Source organism: Passer domesticus, chromosome 11 (genome assembly GCF_036417665.1).
Source record: "Passer domesticus isolate bPasDom1 chromosome 11, bPasDom1.hap1, whole genome shotgun sequence".
NCBI lineage: Eukaryota > Metazoa > Chordata > Aves > Passeriformes > Passeridae > Passer > Passer domesticus.
In genome coordinates this window covers 31,914,844-31,937,520 of record NC_087484.1, presented here as the reverse complement: position 1 = coordinate 31,937,520, position 22,677 = coordinate 31,914,844, and the positions used below count along the sequence as shown (strand labels likewise).

The 22,677-nt window shown below is 53.1% G+C and overlaps 1 protein-coding gene across 1 annotated transcript; it reads right to left on the bottom strand.

Moving 5' to 3' along the window:
* Window positions 1-210: 210 nt before the first annotated feature.
* Window positions 211-8,032, bottom strand: LOC135278282 (serine/threonine-protein kinase pim-1-like). Its single transcript, XM_064384838.1, has 8 exons — window positions 7,841-8,032; window positions 3,558-3,650; window positions 3,002-3,368; window positions 2,204-2,383; window positions 1,799-1,948; window positions 1,480-1,623; window positions 715-850; window positions 211-429 (listed from the first exon to the last, which is right to left on the bottom strand). Exons 1-5 carry the CDS (start codon window positions 8,030-8,032, stop codon window positions 1,842-1,844), a joined length of 939 nt encoding a protein of 312 aa, XP_064240908.1. The 3' UTR covers window positions 211-429; window positions 715-850; window positions 1,480-1,623; window positions 1,799-1,841.
* Window positions 8,033-22,677: the final 14,645 nt, after the last annotated feature.

Sequence of the window (22,677 nt, the reverse complement as noted above, 5' to 3'; positions counted from 1 at the left end):
CCCTAAACCTGGGGCTCGGCCTTCCTTGTGGTCAGGGGCAACAAGGAAGGCCACTGAGTGATGGAGACAGAAATGGGCTAGGAATTCATTGGGGGAAAAGAGGGAGCAGTTGAGAAGTAAAAGGCAGGTGGGGGAGAGAACTGTTCAGAGAAGGGCTGAGCTACAGCTTGAGCATGGTGAAAAATGTCATTTGGAGTCATCCCAGATTGATTTGATTTCAGAAGGTATTGAACAATTTTAATTTTTGGCACGTGTCATGTTTTCCCTTGAAGGTGTACACTCTGCAAACTTGAGCTGTGTTGCTGAAATGCTCAAGCAAGTCTGTGCTGCAGGTGACACCATTTCTTCTTTGGTTGATTCCGGCCCGGTGCTGAGCTCCAGCAGAGCCCTGGCAGAGCCCAGAGCAGCCTCAGCATCCGCAGAGCCCGGCTGCAAGGAGAGAAAGCAGAAACTGCTCGTCAGCTGAAGGCTCCTGTCCCCTTGTCCCAGCTGCCCATGGCACCCAGGCCGTGCTGGCTGTGCCCAGAGCTGTGCCCAGAGCTGCCCATCAGTGCTGCCTTTGGGAGCAGGGCAGGAGGGCAGGACATGTGCCCAGCCTGCAGCCAGCCATGGCACATCCACCTGCTCAGCAGCTGCCCAGAGCAGGATGCTCCTGTGCTCGCTGCCATCTCCCAAAAGCTCTGATCCCACCTTGCCAAGCAGATGGGGACCCACCTCACGCCATCCACAGCTGGAAGAAAAGCTGGTCCCAAACGATGTCCTCAGCCTTCTCTAAGGGCACGGCCCATCCACGCCACAGCTGGTCCCAACATTTCCCAATCCAGACTGGACCCCATCTGGAACGCTTCCTCTAGAAAAACAAACAATAAATTATTGAAAATAGATTACAGACAAAAAGGGGAAACAAGAAAAGAGGTAAAAGATCTTATGTCTGTCAGGGGCTTGAGGAAGCACCAACCCCTGCATGCCAGGGAAAAAAACAGCCATGGGTGAGGAAGCCCAGGCTTTCTCCCTTTCCCCTGCACTGCCCCCCACAATAACCATGATCCCAAAGCAAACAAAGGCAGTGGAGCAGCCCAAGCCCTTCCTTGCCTGCACAGCAAAGCAGCCCCTGCACAGGTTCTGGAGTCCCACCTCTGCTCCCACCATGGGGGTTTGTTTGTGTCGGGCTGGCTGCCCCAGCCCCAGCCCCAGCCCGGGGCATGGTGGGTGCTGGGGGCTGTTGGCAGGGCCGGGAGTCCACTCCCATTTTGTACCCACCCCAGCCCATTCCCCCAGCCCTGCCAAAAGCAGCTGGGCAGCCGACTGAACAATCAGCTGCATCCACCCCAGCAAAGGGGGGAACCTTTGGTTCTTGGCCAGGCTGTGCAATGCCCAAATCTGGGAGCATCCCCCTGCATGTGGACTCATCTGTAAATTCACTGTGGAGCCAGGCTTTGAAGAAGGTGCCAGAATTGAAGTCCATCATCTTCAGCTTACCAGTGGCCAGGAAGAGGCTGTCATCCCTGATGTCATCTGCACTGTCCCCAGCAGCAGCAGCCCCACCCGGTACAGCTTCTCTGGAGGCTCTTTCTCCTTCCCTGGGCTCAGACCAGGCTGTCAGAGCTCTGCCCAGGGCCCCAGCTGTCAGGGAACCAGGACAAGCAAAACCTGCTTGGATGGCAGCCACCAGGGCTGGGCAGAGCAGCTCAGCTCCAGCACAAGGGCTGCGTGTTCCCATCCCATGACCCTGGTGCAGTGACACAGGCTGGGTTCCTTTGCTTCTGATGGCCAAGGCAGGTGTGGAGCTGTAACTTACCGGGGCCCTGCAGCACAGTGTGCCTGTGGCTCTCTCCCTTCTTCTAGGGCAGATGTATATCCTGCATCCAAGGATGACAGAACACCTCTTCTAATGAGGGCCTTTCCAAGTCCAGCATGGATAAACACCGCCTGATCAGATCTTGGCACTCTGGGCAGAGAAACCAGAAACCGCCGGTCAGTTGGAGAAGGCTCCTGTTGGCTTTGCCCCACTATTCCCTGACCAGGCCATGATGGATGTGCTCAGAGCTGGGCCTAAACTTTCCCATCAGTTCCCTGTTTTGGAGGAGAGCAGGAGAGCCGGACATGTGCCACCTCCTCAGCAGCTGCCAGAGCGGGATGCTCCTGAGCCCGCTGCTGTCTCCCAGCACTGGCATTCCCCCCGTGCCCAGAGATGAGGATCCACCTGGAGAGAGCCGTTGTGGCAGCGAGAGCTGATGGTCCCAGCTGATGTTCTGGTCCCTCCTGAAAGGGTGCTCCCCGCAGACCATCTGGTGCAGCACGATGCCCAGGGACCAGATGGTAGCTGGCTCGCCATGGTACCAGCCAAAGCGGGTCCATTCTGGGGGGCTGTATGATGGTGTTCCTATGGAATACAGATGGAGTTCATCAGGGGGCTGCTGCTGCTCCCAGAGCCTGGCCCCAGCATCCCTGGGCATGCAGGGACTGCCCCACTGGCACACAGGGTGACCCACTGCCCCTCTTTCCAACACTTGCGGTTGGAAAAGAAGCCACTGGTGTTGGAAGAGGGCAGCAGAAGCCCTGGAAAGACCAACCATGACAGAAACACACTTAGTGCTGAGGGAAAACCATGCCTTCATCCTCCCTGCCTGCATTGCCCCAAAATACATTATGAACCCAGAAGAAACCAGGTGAGTGGAGCAGCCCAAGCCCTTTCTCGCCTGCACACCAAACTGGCTGGGACACAGGTTCCAGGCCCTCCCATCTCTGCTACCCCCACCCACGGCTGCTTCTGTTCGGCTGGCTGCCCCAGCCCCAGCCCTGGGAAGAGTGGTGGGCAAAGGCTGCCAGCAGGGCTGGAAGATGGCTCCCCACCCAGCCCTTCTCAAACCCAACTCGGCTAAAGACTCCATGCCATGAAGGGCAGCAAAAGGGAGAATCTCTGCTGCCACACCCAGCTTGGGCCATGAGATGCTGGGCCATCAGATACCAGAACCGGGATCACACCCCTGCGTGGGCTCACCTGCAAAATGAATGTAGGCTGTCTCTTGCAGGTAGGTGCCACAGCCAAAATCAATCAATTTGGCTTGCCCGGTGGCCAGGTCAACGAGGATGTTCCCTGGTTTGATGTCTCTGTGCAGGACCCTGCAGCTGGTGCCGTGCCAGACAGCCTCCAGCACCTGGTGGAACAGCTGCAGCGCCACCTCCTCGGACAGGAACCCCCGTGCCCGAATGAAATGCTGCAGGTCCTGAGAGTGCTCCAGGCGCTCCAGCACCATCACAATGTCGTTGGGGAGCTCAACCCACTCCAGCAGCTGGACCACACCAGGGAAGCCATTGGACACCTTTGCCAGCAGGACAATCTCCAGGGATGCGCTGGTGCCGTCGGGCTGCAGGAGGAGCACAATGCCGTCAGTGGGGGCTGATGCTGTGCCAGGGCTGGGCAACCCCTCAGCCAGCCCGGGATGCTCTGCGTCCTGTGCTGGCCCCACGCCCGCTCTCCCTCGAGGCGTCCCGGTGGCTTCCACCCTGCCGGGCCTCGGCTCATCCCTGCCCAGCACGGCACCTCGCTCACTCACCAGCTCACCCCAGTGATGGATGCGGTTCCGTGGCACCCTTTTGATGGCCACCTGCAAGCCAAGTGCAGAAGTGGGCTCATCTCGCTGTCCACCCTGCCCAGCCCCATCCTCCGCCCGCCTCCTCCTCCCTGCTCCTCCTCCTCCGCCCCCTCCTCCTCCGCCCGCCGCCGGCCCCGCCGCTCACCGGGGCGCCGTCCGAGAGCCGCGTTGCGGCGAAGACGCTGCCGAATCCGCCGCGCCCCAGCAGCGAGCCCAGCCGGTACCGCTCCTTCAGGCGCTGCTGCGCCTTCCCTGCGGGCGGGACGCGGCTGTCAGCGCTCGGCCCGGGGCCAGCAACGGCCCCCGAGCGCCCCTCACCCGCCCCGGCCCGGCCATCCCCCGGCGTTCGCTCTTTGGAACGCGACACGGGAGGCTCGGGGCCGGGGGCCGCGCTGCCGAGCGGCGGAGCTGGGGCCGAGCAACCGCAGCGGAGGCGGCGGCAGCGGCCGCGCCGCCTGTGTCCTCCGCGGGGCCCGGGAGGAGCCGGCGCCGGGGGCGGGCTCGGGGCCGGGCTCGGGGCCGGGCTCGGGGCCGTGGCCGGGCTCGGGCCAGGCGGAGCCAAAAGCCGGCGATGCCGCCCCAGCCCCAGGCATTGACGCCCGCCCAGCAGCGCCAGCGCCAGCACGGCCAGAGCCGGGCTGAGGCCAGGCGGCGGCGGGACGGGCGGGGGCGGGCACGGGGCAGCCCCGCCCGGGGCCGGGGGCGGGCCGGGGACATGGCCCAGCCCGGCACGGGGAGAGGGAGGCGGGGAGAGGAGGGGAGACCGGGAAAGGGAGAGCGGGAGAGGAGCGGGACAGCGGGAGAGGGAGAGGAGAAGGGAATCTTCTGTTGCTTCTGTCGCTGCCGCTGCAGCTGCCGCCGCTGCTGCCGCTGCTGCAACTGAAGCTCCGGGGCTGTTTGTCCCCGTGTCCGTTTGTCGGTTGCCCGGTCGCCCCCGCCCCGAGCCCCACGTTCCCCGAGGGCAGCCCCTGAGCCTCTGCAAACACGGGAACTTTGCCGAGTTCAGCCAAGAGCCAGAGTCTGGACTCCTGCACAGTGGCTCAGGATTCCCCTTGGTCCCTGCTGTGCATTGTCCCTGCTGAGGGTCAAACACTCTCAGAGCGCATTCCCTGAATGCAGAATTTGTACCTGACCCAAGCACTGCACTTACCTCTCCAGCATTGATTTCCAAGAAAAACAGGGGAAGCCAAAGTGTGTGTAGGTCATGGTATCTTAAAATGTCTAAAACTTGCCAACTCATGGATCTTAGCAGTGAGATCTCTTTGGAATTAATTGGATGGACAACTAGTGCAAGATGGAAAAGGGGAGCATAAAATAAATAGAGAAAAACGTCTTGAATTGTTTCAATTTTCATTTAATTTCTTAAAAGCTCTTTCAGTTTTTCCAGAATCTTCTCCTCAGTCCTCTATGCTTTTTCCAAGAACCTTGCCTGGAGAACGAGGTGCAGCTTCTGTCACAAGGTGTGCCACCAACTGCAGCTTTCCACACTGTGTGTGCAGCACAACACTTGCAGCAAAGCAGGACAAATATTTGAAGAATTTTGCAGCTTGTTCTTTTCTTTTCCTTGTGGGCTGGGCAGTTGTGTCATTGGTAATGTTTTCATTGTTACTGTTCTACCCTAAGCAAACATGACAGGCTACCAAGAACTCTTAGGGAATGCAAGCCTGACTGAATGCAGAGAAACAATCTCCAGAGCCTGCAGCCAGAAGTGGAGAGCTGTGTGATCATCATTCCAACACCCCCAAGGACATCTTGAAAGTGATCTAGAAGATGAAAATGGGCTGACAGAAGGAGTTTGTTTCTGTGTTCAGTTCAGATTCTTCTACATCTGAAATCAATTCTACAGTCTCCATCTAAATCAAGTGTACAATCAGTTCATGAAAAGCCCCAGAACAAACTGGACCTCTCAGGAGATGACTGAAAGAAAATGAAAAGGAAAAATGCAGGAGAAATGCATTTCTCAGCAGTGCAGTATTTCCCTGCCTGAAACCCTCCTCCATTTCCGCCCCATCCCTGGATCTGGCAGTGTCAGTTCTGTACTCGTTGTTGCCTCCAGCCCTGAATCCCCTCATCTACAGCCTGAGGAACCAGGAGCTCAAGGCCGCAGTGTGGAGACTGATGACTGGACATCTTAGGAAGCATTAAACTGATTGCCAATTTCTGCAAATCACTTGTAACAAAACTAATCTTTGATAGTTCTGTTGGTTTGGTTCTTTGATTTCCCTGTCTTTTTTTTTTTTTTTTTTAATATTCTTCCTAAAGCTAGACCAGTGTTTCTGTCATTTCTGACTTTGTTTCTCTCCATCTTCCCTGTGGCCACTGACTGTGACAATGAGGAGCTGTGCTCTCAGTGGCTTTAAAGGAATTAAGAATCTCCCAGCAGAGTTTTCTGCAGAGATGCCCTTTTGTTGCCTTCTCTGGAGCTGCAGCAGCAATGTCTGTGTGCAGAGCTGGGGCAGATCAGTGCTGGCCCAGCAGCTGTGCCCAGCAGCAGCAGCAGCACTTGGTGTTGCCAGTGCTGCTGCCGTGGCCCTGCCCCGCTGCCCTGGTGGCCCTGGTGTTGCTGCAGGGCCTGAGTGCTCTCGGGGCCGGGCACAGTCCTGGGGGTGGCAGTGCCGGGGCTGCAGCAGGGACAGGCCATGGGCACTGCTGGGGCAGCACTGACGCCTCAGGCCAGGCCCTGGGGGCTCCAGGCTCCTTGCCCAGGCTCTCTCAAGAACACGGCCAGGCCAATGCTCAGCACAGAAAAGCCCCAGGCTGAGCAGCCCCAGGGTGGCTGTGGGCAGGCTGGGGGCAAACAGCATGGCTGGGGCTCTGCAAGGGCCCTGGGGGAGACGGGAAGGAGCAGCAGAGCAGGGGCTGATCCATCCCCAGTGCACTGCACAGCCCAGGGCAGCGTCCCAGAGCATCCTCATGGAGCTGCCACAACATCCCCCCTCTGCAGCTCTGGCCTCTCCCCCAGCTCACAGAGGTGCCCCATCCTTGCAGGCACAGCCACGGCAGCACTGGCTCAGGAGCCCCTGTTTGCATTGCACAGAGCAGGCAGGAGCACCCCCATGCTGCTGCTGTGGGGACATGAACCTGAGGCAGCACAAATGCCATCAGCCCCTGGGGCCAGCAAGGGCTGGGGGACACCAGGGAAACCACTCAGCTTTGTCCTGGCCTCTGCAGTCAGTCAGACAGTTTGTTCCCATCAGCTGGGAGTTTCCTGTCCCACTGCAGACCCTGTTGCTCAGAGCCAGGGCTGCCTGGCAGCCAGCCCCAAACTGCCCTCAGCATTTCCTTGGTTTCACCTTTGCTTTCTTTACCCATCCATGATCCAGATTTCTTCCTATTGCCCAGCCCTGTTCCCTCCCCTGCAAACAGCCCATCCCTGTTTGCCCTTTCCTCTCTGGCCCCACTCCCCATTGCAGTTCCTGACTTGGCACCACAGGAACGTCCCTTGGGTAGCAGGATCATCCTCCAAGTGCTGCAGGAATTGTCTGCAGGCTCCTGCAGTGCCTGGTGCTGCTCCCTTGCCAGAGGCACCACAGGCCAGGGGGGCACATCTGGGCTGCAGTGTCTGCCTGTGGGGTTCCCTGTTCTGGGCAATGAGGAGGAGCTGCAGAGGCTCTGCAGGACTGACAGAATGGGCTTTGGGGCTGCCAGGAGAAGCTGAGGCACCTGGGCTGCTGGAGCTTCTGAAGAGGAGGCCCAGGGCTCATCCTGCAACTGCTCCAAGGGTGGTTTCAGAGAATCCCAGAATCAGCAAGGTTGGAAAAGGCCTTGGAGATCATCAAGTCCAGCCTGTGCCCTGACACCGCCTTGTCTCTCTGAGCCTCCTCTTCTCCAGGATAAACAACCCCTGCTCCCTCAGCCACTCCTCACAGGACTCGTTCTGGAGACCCCTCTCCAGCCTGGTTGCCATTTTCTGGACATGTTCCAGCCCCTCCATGTCCTTCCCAAATTGGGGGGCCCAGAACTGGACACAGCACTCAAGGTGTGGACTCACCATTGCTGAGAACTGGGGAAGAATCACTGCCCTGGTCCTGCTGGCCACACCATTCCTGATCCAGGCCAGGAGCCATTGGCCTTCTTGGCCACCTGGGCACACTGCTGGCTCATGTCCAGCCTGCTGTCCATCAGTGCCCCCAGGTCCCTTTCTGCCTGGCTGCTGTCCAGCCACTCTGTCCCCAGCCTGTAGCGCTGCAGGGGTTGTTGTGGCCAAAGTGCAGGACCCGGCACTTAGTCTTGTTAAAGCTCACCTTGTTGGATTTGGGCCCTGGATCCAGCCTGTCCAGGTCCCTTTGCAGAGGCCTCCTACCCTCCATCACATCCACACTCGCACCCAGCTTGGTGTCATCTGCAAATTTGCTGATGCTGGACTCAGTCCCCGCATGCAGATCATTGGTGCAGATATTGAAATCCATGCTGGCTGGCTCTGATCCCTTGGCCATCCTGTGAGTGCCCTGTGGTGGATCTCAAGGTGATCTGTTCCATAACCTTGCCAGGCAGCAAGGTCAGGCTGACAGGTCTGGAGTTCCCCAGATCCTCTTTCCAGCCCTTCTTGGGGATGGGCTCACATTGGCACCTCCACTCCTCTGGGACCTCCCTGCTGAGCCAGGACTGATGGTAAATGATGGAGAGCAGCTTGGGGAGATCATCCACCAGCTTCCTCATTGCCCTAGGGTCGATCCTATCTGAACCCATACACATGTGAGCACCTGAGTGGCTGAGCAGGTCCCCAGCTGCTTCCTCCTGGATTCCAGGGGCCTGTTCTGCTCCCTGTGCTCATCCACCAACTCAGGAGAACACTTGTCCTGAGGACAATCTGTCCTAATATTGAAAACTGAGATAAACAAGATGTTAAGGACCTCAGTTTTTTTCCTTATCTTTAGTTATTTTATTCTCTACTGCGTCCAATAAAACGTAGAGGTTCTCCTTATCCCTCCTTTTGCCATTTAGTTTTTTTACAAAAACTGTTGTTTTTTTTTTTAATAGAAAAGCGACCACATGAAGTTCTAACTGAGTCATCACCTCTCCACTTTTCTTTTTCTGTAACCTAACATCATCTTTGGACACTTCCTGAGTTTTAAGTAATTTTTTGCTTTGAGTTGCCATAAAAGCTCCATGGGTAGCCAGGCCAGTCATTTTCCTCACTAACTCAACTTTTGCCACACTGGGACAGGCTGCTCCTACTCCTTTAAGATTATTTTCTTGAAATGTCTCTCTCCTTCCTGGACCCCTTTGTTTTAAGGGTTGTTTCTCTTAAAAAATCAGTACCTGATTCCGTACTCCCCAAATCAGCATCCTAAAGAGGACAAAGTCTGCCCTTCCTAATTCCAGTGCAGAAGTTTTGTTGCTGTCCCTCCTTCTTTCACAGAACATTGAAAACTTGATTATTTCATGGTCACGGTGCCCCAGGCAGCCTCCAACCCCACATCTGCCACCAGCCCTTCTCTGTTTGTGAACAGCAGGAGACAGAGCTCCCCTTGGCAGTAGGAGTGTTGCCAACAATTTGGTAAAACAGAAGACTCCTTAACACCACTGTAGCACTAAGAAGCAGCATTCTTTATTCAGCCAGATGCACAGAGCATAGCTTCTCCCAAAGCTGTGCATGCTGAGTACAGGAAAGTTTCTGTTTATATTCTGTATTTTGCACACATATTCATTGATTGCCCTGGACTAAACACACATACGATAATAATTTCCCCAAAATCATTAACATACTTCTCCTCCCCTTTACCCATGTGTTCTTCTGTCCTGGGGGTCTCTCTGATGGTCCCTGGTGGTTGTGGACCCCAATGTTCCAGTGGGCCTGGCTGAGCTGGCAGGACACTGAGGCTGGTGAACTTCCAGTTCCCCTCCTCACACAATGGGCATTGTGTGGTTTCCATAGGCCTGGGGTTTTGGAGAACAAGCTCCAGGTGTGAGCTCACCTGCTGTAGGCAATTGATCATCTGGTAACATGAGGTGACAGAATGGGCTATGGCATCACAGAGTGCCTTAGGTGAGGTTATCAAGAACTATGACATCATAGACTGCCTCCGTGACGTCACAGAACTAGCTGTGACATCACAGGGCAGAGGTCTGACATCACAGAGAAGACTATGACATCACAGAGTCAGCTGTGACATCAAAGACCACCTGTGTGACATCTAAGAATGCACTGTGACATCCCAGCGGGGCTGTGTGACATCCCAGGAGGGCTGTGTGAGGTCACTGGGTTGCTCACTCCACCCCAGCTCCCCCTCACAGTTTCTCCCAACAAGTCCAATGCTGTTCATGCCCAGCAGGGTCCCTGTCCCCCGGTATCCCCCCACTCCACCTGGAGCCACAGCCTCCAGCAAAGGATGTTGCACAGGATCTACCCCAGAGCCTGACATGGGGACAAGGGGCCAGAGCAGTGTGACCAGGACATCAAGGACATGGATGATCCAGGTCACTGTGGCCTGATTTGGGTTGCCCAGGGCAGGAAAGATGTCTGGCAGCTGGAGCAGGGTTAGGGAAGGGCCTCCAAGGTGGGGCTGGAAGCCTTGTGCTGTGGGAAGAGGCTGAGGGAACTGGGCTTGTCCAGCCCAGAGCAGGGAAGGCTGAGGGGCTCCTCATCCCAGCCCAGAGCAGTGCCAGTGAGGAGGTGATGGAGAACACAGAGCCAGGCTCTGCACCCGGGGGCCTGGTGGGAGCATCCTGATACAAGAACCTAATTGTGTTTATATCTATCACAGAAACACGTTTTTCTGAAATTAATTCTAGTATGGAAATCACTTGTGGATGGTGGACTCATCAGACACTGCTGGGACGTTGCATATAGCTCAGGGAAGAGTGTGATTGTTATTAAATTGTATCCTGTTCAACCATGGTCTGTTTGCCATGAAGAGAAACTTTCAGTTGGTTCCTGTGCCCTCAAGATTTCTGTTTTGAAGCATGCCCACCTTGCCCGAACTCCTTTGTTTTTAAGGGCTGCTTCCCAAGGAACTTTCTGAATAAGTCTCCTGAGAAGCCAAAGTCTCCGGAAGTCCAGTGTAAGAGTCTTACTGACATTCCTTCTCATTTCACCAAATATCAAGAATTTTATAATTTCATGATCACTCTGCCCCAAGCGGCATTTAACCACCACATCTCCCACCAGCCCATCTCTATTGGAAAACAAAAAGATCTAACACAGTCCCTCCCCTGATGGGCCCACCCACCAGCTGTGACAAAAGGTTGTCCTCCACACACTCTAAAAATTTCCTGGACTGCCTTTTTTTCTACTGTATTGAGTTCCCAGCAGATGTTAAAGTCACCTACAACAACAAGGGCTGATGAGCCTGAAACATTCTCTAGCTGCTTAAAGAATGAGTTGTCCACCACTTCTTCTTGGCAGGGTGGACGATAACAGACTCCCAGTAGGATGTCAGCCTTGTTGGTCTTCCCTCTAATTCTCACCCAAAGGCATTCATCTTCATCATCATTAGTTTCAATACCTGTGGTGTCCAAAGCCTCCCTAACATAAAGGGGCACCCCTCCACCTCTTCTCCCTTTCCCATCTCTCCTAAAGAGCTTGTAGCCATCCAGTGCAGCACTCCAGCCATGTGAGTCATCCCACCTTGTTTTTGTGATGGCAATTACATCATAGCTCTGCTGTTGGACCATGGCCTCCAGCTCTTCCTGTTTGTTACCCATGCTGCATGCACTGGTATCCATGCACCTCAGCTGGGCTGCTGATTTCACCCCTAACTGAGGCTTACCACCCTTGGGCCTGCTTCCAGACAGCCCAACAGCATCCCCTTCCCCCTTCAATCCTATTTTAAAGCTCTCTCAACAAGTTCTGCCAGTTCACGAGCTAAAATTCTTCTGCCCTTAACAGAAGGATGGAGCCTATCTGCTCCAAGCAGACCAGCTGCCATAAAAGTTGCCGCATGATTAAAGAATCCAAAATTCTGTTGGTAACACCGACCCTTAAGCCACTTGTTAATAATTTGAGCTCTCCTATTCCTTTCACTGTTCTTCTTAGCCACCAAAGGGACTGAGGAAAAGACTGCCTGTGCCCCTGTCCTATCAACCACTTGTTCCAGTGCCCTAAAGTCCCTTTTAATTGTCCTGACACTCCTCTTTTCAATCTCATCACTGCCAGCCTGGAGTGTCAACAATGGTAATAATCAGAGGGCTGAATCAGCCCAGGCAGTCTCTCAGTGATATCCTGTACCCGGGCCCCAGGGAGGCAGCAGACCTCTCTGTGGGGTGGGTCTGGTCGATATATGGGGCCCTCTGCTCTCATCAGGAGGGAGTCACCCACTACGACTACTCTTCTTCTCTTTTTGATATTAAAAGTGGTGATCCTTCTCACAGATGAATCATAATTGGGAGGCAGATAATTTTCTTTTAAGTCTGACTCTCTAGATCCAGGGGTTCATACATGTTCTGAAGTGGCACCTGACTAACGGATGGGGATCAGGAGGAGTTTTTATTAATACTTCCCCGAGCAGGGACCCATTTCCACTCCCCTTCATCTACCAAGCATTCTTCTATACAGTGGGAGGCATAGGAGTCCTTTGGTCTTTGGTGGGCCTCCCTTAAGGATGGAAGGGCCGAACTCCACCAATCTATTTCCCTTTCCCTTTTCCTGATACTCCCTTAGTCTTTCAACTTCCTCTCTAAGCTCAGTGACCAATGAAAGGAGATTGTTCACATCTTCACACCACAGGCAGATTTCTTCCAACACCCCCTGAAACAACTGACAAGCTCAAACACTCCACACAGGAATGGGTTTGGAGAGATGGATCCTTTTTGGAGGGCTCCATCTGGTTACATACACTTTTACTAACTGCAGTTTTCGATCACATAAAAACCATTACTACCAGAAATCCCAAAACCAACCAACCAACAGAAACACTGCAAACAACACACAGTAAAACTTACTAGCAAGAAAACGTGCAACCCTGCCTTAAAAATGCAGTTGTTAGAATGGTGGGTGCTGCTGCCTACTATCTGCTCCCAACAAACCTCTGCTGTAGAAAAGCAGGTTGAATTAACATTCAGGCAATACAGTCAAGCCCCCACTCAACACTCACCACAGCTGGCTCAGCAATAGAGGCTTGAAAGGCTCTTTTTGCAAGGTTTTATTCCAGCAGAGTATCACATGTGGCTACAAGGAACCCAGATGAAAAGAGAACAACCACGTGGAGCAGGCAGCTTAAGAAGGGGAAGGGGTGGAGGGTGGAGCTAAGGGCAGAGCAGAGGGGTTTGGTCTCCAGGGGAAAGGGCACAGCCAGGGGTATCCAACCAATGAGGGGACAGGGCAAGGAGAAACCAGGAATCCGTGAGACAGAAGTCCAATGGGGAATCTGTCTTTTCCCCCAGCAGGACCACCTCTATGGTAAGTAGTTACTGCCATTGCCAGGGCCGAGGACTTCGGAATTGGCTGAAATGGGAGAGTTCATGGGATGCTACACTGCCTGCTTGCCCTGCATGCATGAGCTGCCTCGCAAGCTGCCGTGCCACGCTCTCAGAGCCGTGCCACACCCATTTGCCCACAAACTGCTGTGCCACACTCTCAGAGATGTGCCATGCCCGTTTGCCCACACACTGCCGTGCCACACTCTCAGAGCTGTGCCACACTCCTGTTTGCCCACACACTGCTGTGCCACACTCTCAGAGCCGTGCCACACCCCTGTTTGCTCACACACTGACATGCCACACTCTCAGAGCCATGCCACATCCTTGTTTGCTCACACACTGACATGCCACACCCTCTGAGCCATGCCACACCTGTTTGCCACGCTTGTTTGAAGCCTCTTTTAATCAACTCGCTACTCAGCAACAAAAGAAGTCGCACCCCATCCCTGCCTGACTCACGAGTGCAATGATGCACCTGTTCAGTGTTCTATGGGTTTGGGATTTAATGTTCTGTTTAGGAAGGTTTTGTCCTCATCATTGAAGTCCAAACATCAGCACTAAACACACTGAGGCCCTTTGCTCAGCTTCTCTGCTCTACCCTTCTTGCCAGCACTGGATGACAGCGTCAGACTTCACTTGAAACAAACTCCTCTGCGTGCCTCCCCTCTTGCTGAAGGAAAGCTCATGCTAAACTGTTCCTTCCCTGCTTTCCAGCCACAATGTCCACAGCCTCTTCCTGAAACATCCTCCCATGAATGTCTGTCCATTTAGAGGAGCACACACCCTTAGTTGTGTTTTGCACACAGGGTCTCTACTTCTGTGCTGTTTGTATTTCAGCCTGTAAGGGGAACACACTGTGCAAGGAGAATGCCAGAGGCTAAAGATAACAGGAAGTCATCTGGTTGCAAACAAACAATTCTGAAAAGTTTATTCCTTTGCCTAAATCTTATCTTATTAATGGAAGTCTAGTATTTATAACATTGAAAACAGAGATTGTTTCTAACAATCAATACAGAGAGTACTTCTAACAGTCAATACAGAGAGTATTTCTAACAATCAATACAGAGATTACAGCAATCAATACAAAGTATTTCTAACAATCAGTACAGAGTATTTCTAACAATATGGAGAATTTCTAACAATCAATATAGAGATCATAGCAATCAGTACAGTATATTTAACAACCAATACAGAGAAATAAAGAAATTCTTAACCTAAGGAACTTAAGGAATTTCAAGCACCAAGTTTTTCTTACTGGAATGACGTAATTTAAGAGGTAATTCAACAAGTCTATCTGCAAATACCGGAAGATATTGTCCAGTTCTGTCCATTGAGATGCAAATTGCCCTGAGCAGCACAAAGGGCTTTGTCAGGAAGGCCACTCCTTTCCAGGCTTTCCCCAGGAGCCCTGGGCCAGTTTCTTCTTCTCTGTTCTCCCCTCCATTCCTACACTGCCTCCAGATCATGAACATGGCAGAGACAACCAAGCAAATCACTGTGCATGTGTGCCATTGGATCTTTCTCTCCAGTTCCCACAGAGGCCATGCCAGAGACTCCTGCCTGGCTTCCAGGTCTGCCATTTCCTTCTCCAGGTGCAGCTGGTGCTGCCGAAGGATCAGATCACCTCCCGCTCCTTCATCCTCTGGACAATTTCTTTGTCTCCCTCGGGAGGAATTCCATTCTTTCCAGAGGGCTGATTGATGCTGACAATGGCCATCAGCACCAGTTACCTAAGGAAGATTCCTTCAGCCATGGCTGATCCTTCCTTGAAAGAGAAAGAAAGGAGGAAAGAGCCAAGTTCCAGACTGTATTGCCTTGGGAAGAGAAAGGAAAGAGGCTCTCCACTGGGAGGAAAGCTCTGGGTAGCCCTGCAGAAAGGTTGGAGGCCAGAGGTGCTCCTCAGGGCACGCCTGCTGCTGCAAGTTCCAAGTCCAGCTGCCCAGAGAGGCTCCATGAGCTCGTGGTGAGGAGGAAGGGGAGGAAGGTATGAGACACAGGGACACAAATGCTGAACAGCCAGGTTTGAGGAGAGAGAAGCTCAGCATTGCAGATGACAGAGGAAACCAAGCCCGCTCCCCCAAGCAGGAGGAGGAGAGGAAGGGCCCCCCAAGCTGGCTGCAGGCAGACAATGGAGACCTTGCCCAGATGTTCCCAAATGGGCTGGAGAGAGGGAATACACGGCCCTGCTTTCCAGCTGCTCCCACCACTTCTGACCCTGCCACTGTCTTGAGACAAAGCCTGATGAAATCCTGCTCAACGTGGGCAACTGGGCCCTTGAAGGGCTTAGTGTCAGGTCAAGGCTTCCTTTCCCTCCCAAAGCCCTTTCCTTGGCAGCCTTGGGCAGGGGATTCATCCTCACTCCCTCCTCCTTCCCACAGCTCTGAACCACTCCATGGGCACACTTTCCGTTCTCCGTGTCCTCCTCAACTGCAGTGTCAAACTGGGTCAGTGGGCTCTGCCCTGAGCTCCCAGGAGCTCGCAGGCTGCAGATGGCAATGCTCAGCCGCACCAGGACACTGCCACTGCCAGCAGCACCCCCACAAGCAGCAGTAGCAGTAGCAGTTGCCTCTCAGCTGTTGGTGCCCCTGCACTGCAGCCCCTCCCGCTGGCACCAACATTCCCTCCTTGCCTTGGAGACAGTCCTCAAATCCATCCATGGGGTCATAGAGCCATGGAATCCCAGAGTGCTAGGTTAGTGGAATCCTGGAGTCATTGAATCCTGGGACCCACACTCATCTTTGATGTTGAGAAGATGCTGGGACATCACATTCCTGAGAATGATCTCTACTTGATTGGATATTTTCAGTCAATAATTATGTGACAGGGTTAGTTTGCCAGCCAACTGGCTCCCAAAGACAAATCTGCAGTGATGTACAGAGTTCGGCAGCTCATTCCATACTCCTCACCATTTGAATCCATTACTACCAGCCAAGAAAGTGACTCCATTCAACTATGCAGGCTTCTTTAAAAGAATGGGAGAAAAGGGTTTATTGTGAAAATATTAACTTCTATTCTCCCTGCCCATTACGGATTGTGGGATAGCCTGTACCATCGTAAGAGCACAAAAAAAGGAGACCAAATTACAAAGGGAAGTGAGAGCAAACATAGGTTTCTGCTCTTCTGCCTGGCAGGGGTATTTAAACAGAGACAGATCTGGAGTTCCAAGGCTGCCATTCAGATGGTTAAATGGGCTAATTGACACAGTTTTCTTGTAGGGGGTAGGTGCCATATGAGAGGTCAGCAGAAGCAATGAAGAGAACCTTTGCTTTAGCAGCAGCTACCACTGAACATCCACCTTTTCTACCCAGCACACTCAGCACACACAGAGAGTTTGGGGTTTTTCTCAATTTGGCATAGTATGGCCATTCTGATCCAAAGCTCCCATTTGCTGCAAGGGCAGCACACTCAGATTGATCCTGTGTGATTCAGAGAGGCTCCTTTCTGTGTCAGATGGCTGATACAGACATCACGCAGAGAAGGCTGAACCTTTTCATCTTGGAGTGGGTGATTGTGAAAAGCATCTATGCAATTATTCAAATTGCTTGAGTTACTGTCGGTAGAGAAGGTTAGTTCAGCTTAAGCCCTTGTTGGAGGATAACCTGACCCTAAATAATAATAATTAAAACCACGTTCAGTAACTGTTTTTCAAGACTTGTTTTATTCACAGCCTAGAACTGAAAGAATTTCTATTATTTAGAACAGGTAAACAAATTAACATCTGTGGGTCTTTGCAACAGAAACTTATGTCAGGGTTGATATTTCAGCCAAGACTATGACTTTAGACACTGTTACATGAATACAACAAAGATAATAGTTCAGTGAACTTGTTGCACTGTAACAGCTTAAGGACTGAATTCATCAACAATACTAATGACTTTTTCTGAGCCAAGATCCCACAGTCCATTCCTGAGGAAAGACAATGGATATTTGGTTGCACCAAGAGCATTGGACTATCTGATTTCAGGATTGTGTGAACAGAAGGAAGAGCCTCTGAAACATCCCCACTGGAACTCTGCATTGGTCAAACTCTGGAAAACTTATTGAAAATATCCAGGTAGAATTCACTGGGAGCAATTGAGAGATAATAATAAACAACAGTAACAAAAAAATAGATTCAGAGAAGCACACACAGAGCTACAACCTCCTGGATTCCAGCAGTGTTCAGATGGAAATTCCAAGAGGAGGTAGGGTCAAGATGTGTGCTTGCATTGTGGTCAGCCTTATATTCCCCTTAGTCTTCCTGGGCCCTTCCCCCAGGTGGGACTGGGGCTCATTCGGTCACTCAGGAGCTGGGCTGGGGGGCTCCAGAGGTGGCTGTGGAGCATTGCCTGTGCTGTGCCAGGGACTGGCAGCCACTGCTGGGCTGGGATAGAGGCTCTGGAGGGATTGGGGTTGCAGGGCAGGGCAATGCTGGGGTTCAAGGGCAGGGCAAGGCTGGACCTGCCCCTTCCTTCAGCACACATGAAATGTTTCCAGCCAACAATCTCCTCCAGTCTCTCACAATAGGCAATGTTGGAGGTGAAATCCCAATTCTGGCTGTGAACACCTGGCCAAGAAGGACAGTTCTTTTCCATAGGAAGGAAAGCACAGAGCCCCAGTGTTTGGAAGGCAGGTGAGAGCCTCACTAGGCCAAGGCCAGCTAGACTTGTAAGCAATGGCAGATTTGTCTGGGAGGAGTCTTTGGATTTAGGGAGTTTTGGAGGTGGAAGCCCAGTCTCAGCCATGGGTGCCTGGAGAAGCAGGACAGCTTTTTCCCATAGGAAGGAAAGCATGGAGCCTTCCCCAGTGTTTTGGGGACAGTTGGGAAGTGACCCTTGTGAAACCGCTGTCAGCCAGACTTGTCCTGGCAATATTCCTCCAGGAGCAATCCCAGGATGTAAGGAAATTTGGAGGTGAAATCTCAATTCTGGGCATGGGTGCCTGGAGGAGAAGGACAGTTCTTTTCCATTTGGAAGTAAAGCACAGAGCCCCAGTGTTTCAGCAGCAGATGAGAAGAGACCCTCAAAATGCCAAGGTCTGTTGGACCAGTAAGGCAGTCCATGAGAGGCCAAACCAGCCAGACCTGTTCTGTGTTTCCTTGGTTTTATGGGGCCCTGAAATGCCTCGATGGCACCTTGGTTCAATAGGGTCCCATAGTGTCACAATGGCCCCTTGGTTCCAGAAGGGCCCGCAGTGTCACAATGGTCCCAATGTTTCCATGAGGCCTTGTAGTATCACAATGGTCTCTGTGGTTCCCCAGGCCCCACAATGTCACATGACTTCTCTGTTCCATGAGCCCGGATGTGTCACAATGAACCTTTGAATCCTGGGGGTTTACAGTGTCACAATGGTCTCCTTTGGCTCCACAGTGACACAATGGACCACTGATGATGTGAGTCCCCTCTGTGTCACCCTGGAGCTTTGGTTCCATGTGGCCCAGCAGTGCCACAAAGGCCTCTTGGTTTCACAAGGCCCCACAGTATCACAATGGTCCTCTTGGTTCTGTGGGGACCCCCAGGATCACAATGGTCTCACTGGTTCCATAAGGCCTCACAGTGTCACCATGCTTTGATTATTTCCTGGGCCCTCATAGTGTCACAATGGGACATGGTCTATGAGTCCTACTGGTGTCACAATGGTCTCCTTGGTTCCATGGTGCCACACAGTGTCAAAATGGCCTTTTGGTTCCACGAGGCTGTGAAGTCTCTTAATGGTGCCTCCATGGATCCATGAGGCCTTGCAATGTCGCAATGGACCTTTGGCTCCATGGAGCCTCTCAGTATCACAATGGTCTCTTGGTTTCATGACACCTCAAAGTGTCATAATGTTCTCCACACTTCCATGAGGCCCCGTGGTGTAACAATGGACCTCTGGTTTGATGGGTCCTCTCAGTGTCACCACAATCCCTACATTCCATGGAGCCACACAGTGTCAGTACTGTTCCCTTGGTTCCATGAGGCCCAGAAATGTCACAGTGCTCTCCATGATTCTATGGAGCCACAGTTTCATAATGGTCCCTTGGTGTCACAGGGCCCCACAGTGTCACAATGGTCCCTTGGTGTCACAGGGCCCCACAGTGTCACCATGGTCCCTTGGTTCCATGTGCCCTGTGCTGCTGCATTCCCCCCTCCCCTTCTCAGGCCGCCCTGCCAGCTCAGAAATGCTCCTTGGGCCTCAGCCTTGGCCAACAGCCCCTGGGCTCAGCTCCTCTGCAGCTCAGCACAAACACTGTCTGCTCCAGGCACTGCTGCTGCCCAAACAGCTCCTGGTTTCTGGAGGAGCAGTCCTGGGAACTGGTTTTGTTCCCTCGGTGGCACAACATCCCTGTTCTCACACTGCCAAAGAAAGCTGTTGATGCCAAGTGTGGCCAGGATGAACCATTGCTGTGACTGAAGTCCCTCTCTTGGGGCCCTACAAACAGCGCTGCAAAAGGAGCCCCTTGGAGCTCTCCTGGGCCAGTGACTCCCTCTGAGTGGGGCCTCTCCCAGCCAGGAACTTTCCCGTTTGCTGCACTCGAGGATCCTGAACAACGAGGGAGCTGGGCCGATCCCCCCACTCCTCCAGGCTCAACCCTTCACCCACTGGGGAGATGCCAAAGCATCCACAGGGAGCATTTCCTGCCCTCAGGGGAATTTCTCTCAGGTGCCTTGCACTGACTCTTTGTGTCTGTGTGCACAGAGGAGTGCCTGTGCTGGGGAAATGTGGCAGAAATGCTGCTCTCTGAGGGGTTGAAGTGCCTTGGATAGCTGAGTCAGTCAGGCATGTAGGTGAGGTTAAATCACAAGGTCTAAGTGAAGTTATATGCTGCTAAGAGTTATACTTTTGTTGTTATGTTTACTATAATTAATGAGTTAAATATTGTTAAATGTAATTCCCATGTTAAATTTCAAAGTCATAGGTTATAAAGTAGGTTAAATACTGTTAAGTGCTGTTCTTTTGCTAAATTGTGAAGTTGAAGGTATCAGTTAAGGTTAAGGTGTAAGTCAAGTCCCGTTAAGATTGAGCTGTGTTAAGCTTTTAGGCTGTATTTTTTTATGCTTGTCCTCACTGCCCTTTTGTCATACACACACACACAGGGACAGTTCTGGGTTCATTTCTGGTTTGATTGCCTGGATTTGGTTTGGTTTTGTTGTTGCTTTGTTTCCTTGCTGTGCCTGAAGTGTCCAGTCAAGAGGGACTCTTGCCAAGGAACTTTGTGGTGCTCTTGCTTAATATTAAATCGGGTTTTTGCTGATCCCTTGCTGGAGATTTTTTCAGCATTCTCAAGCCCTCATTTGTAACCGGGTAAAGGAGCCCTGGCCCAGGCTCTGGCCTTGGGGGACACAGGAACACTGTCAGGGGATCCCTGTCTCCCTGTCCCCCTGTCCCCATGGCCCCAGTCCCCTTCCCCGTGTCAGGCTCTGGGGTCGATCTCGTGGAACATCCTCTGGGGGAGGCTGCAGCGCCAGGGGCGGGGGGACCCGGGGGGACAGGGGACCGCGCTGTGCACAAGCAGCGTTGGACTGCTCTGGGGGAACTGTGAGGGGGGCTGGGGCAGAGTGACCTCCCCAGTGACCTCACACAGCCCCTGTGACCTCACACAGCCCCTGTGATGTCACACAGCTCCTTTGTGATGCCACAGCCCTCATTATGATGCCACAGCCCTCATTATGATGCCACAGCCCTCATTATGATGTCACAGTTAATGTTGTGATATTACACAACCTACCCTGGGATGTCACACAGCCATTCTGTGATGTCTCATCCCCTCTGTGATGCCACACAGATACTCTGTGATGGCCAAATCCATTCTAAGATGTCACAGAACCTACTCTATGATGTCATAGGCAACTCAGTGATGACACACTAATGCTCTGTGATGTCACAGCCTGCTCTGTGATGTCACAAAGCCCCTTCGTGATATCACAGGGCCAGTGCTGGGATATCAGTCTGTGATATCATAGAGCTGCACTGTGATGTCACAGACGATTTGGTGATGTCACAGTCTGTACTATGATATCACAGCTGGATCTATGATGTTACTCAGTCACCCAGTGATGTCACAACCCACTCTCTGATGTCACAGAGAAACCTTCCATGATGGCAGAGGCTACTCCATGGCCTCACAGCCTACTCTATGACATTACAGACAGCTCTGTGATGTCACAACCACCTCAGTGATGTCACTAACCCCTCTCTGTGATACCATACTGCCACTCTGTAATGTCACAGCACACACTGTGACCTTACAGCCTGCTCTATGATGTCATACAGCCATACCATGATGTCACAGCCTGCTCTGTGATGTCACACAGTTACCCCTCTATGATGCTCTAGCTGCTCAATGACCTCACACAACAAACTCTGTGATGCCATAGCCCAATCTGTGACCACACACAGCCCACTCTGTGCTGTTACACAGCCCCTTGCTGACATCACAGCTGCTCCTCCTGCCTCTATGACACAGCCACAGAGGTGCTGCTGTGACACAGCCCCCTCTGGGACATCCCCCAGCCCCTGCCAGTGCTGAGCCCCTGTCAGCTCTGGCTGTGCCCTGCTGGTGTCCCTGAGCTGCCCTGGCAGTGCCCCAGCCCTGCTGGGCTGTGCACAGGAGCTGCTCCTGGCCAGAGCTGTCTCTCTGCAGCGCTGCCCTTGCCAGGAGCTGCCTCTGGGCCAGGAGCCCGGCCCAGCTCAGCAGCACAGACACACCACCAGGACTTTAATGACCCTCTCGGAGATTTGGTGCTCGTTTCATCAGACTCAGTCCCTCGCAGTGTGCTCAAAAAGCTTCTCAGCACTCAAAATCAAAGTCCAAACTTCCTTTAACTTTAAATGAGTCCCACTGTGGGACACAACTTACTTGAAAGTGTCCCCAGGTTCCAGTCAGAGCAGAACACTGGAGGCAGTGATGACAGCTGGGGACAAGCAAGGCAAAGGTGTCTCTGGTGCTGAGCAAACCTGGATGTGTTTCAGGAATGCAAAAGACCAAGGCCTCAGCCCCAGCCCCTGGCAAGGCAGATCCTGTCCCTCCCTCCTTGCTCAGGGCTCTTCCCAGGATGGGCACTGGCATGTGGGGATGTGCAATGCCAAGGGCAGCACCATGGGGCAGCCCCTGCCAGGCTGCTGAGCAGGGACAAGGAGGCAATGAGGCCCCAGGGCTGCAAGGGTCACTTGTCCCCTGCTCCTGGCTCAGGCCCAGGGCCAGCAGCCATGGCCAAAGTGCTGCCCAGGTTGGCTCTGTCAGGGCCTTGCAGCTGCTGCCCATCCCTGTGCCCTGTGCAGCCCAGGCTGTCCTACGGTGTCCCTGCCCTGTGTCTCTGTCCCTGCAGGCTGTCGTCATCCCCTGGCTGTCCCACCTGGCTGGCCCCTTCCTTTGCTGACAGCTCTGCCTCCTGCCTGCCGCTGCCTGCCCACACAAAGCCTTGGGCTGACCCAGACTCCTTCTGGGGGACGTGTTGCACCACAGCCCTGCCCTGGCAGGGAAATTCCTTTCTCCTGGTGTCCAGTCTGGGCCCCCCCATCTGCCCTTGTGTTGCGTTCTGCCAAAAGAAATGGAATAAAAACTCCCTGAGGCCCTGGAGTCTCAGACCTCAGGCAAACACCGATGACCAACAGGGAAAGGAAGGCAACAGAATATATCTTGTTTAGCAAAACCCAGGATCCTTAATTTTGCCAAGGCCCAAGACAAGAAATGAGGGGGAAGGGTCATGAGTTTAGTGGTGGAGTTTTAGCCTCAGGGTCCAATAGCAGAAGGAGCAGGGGA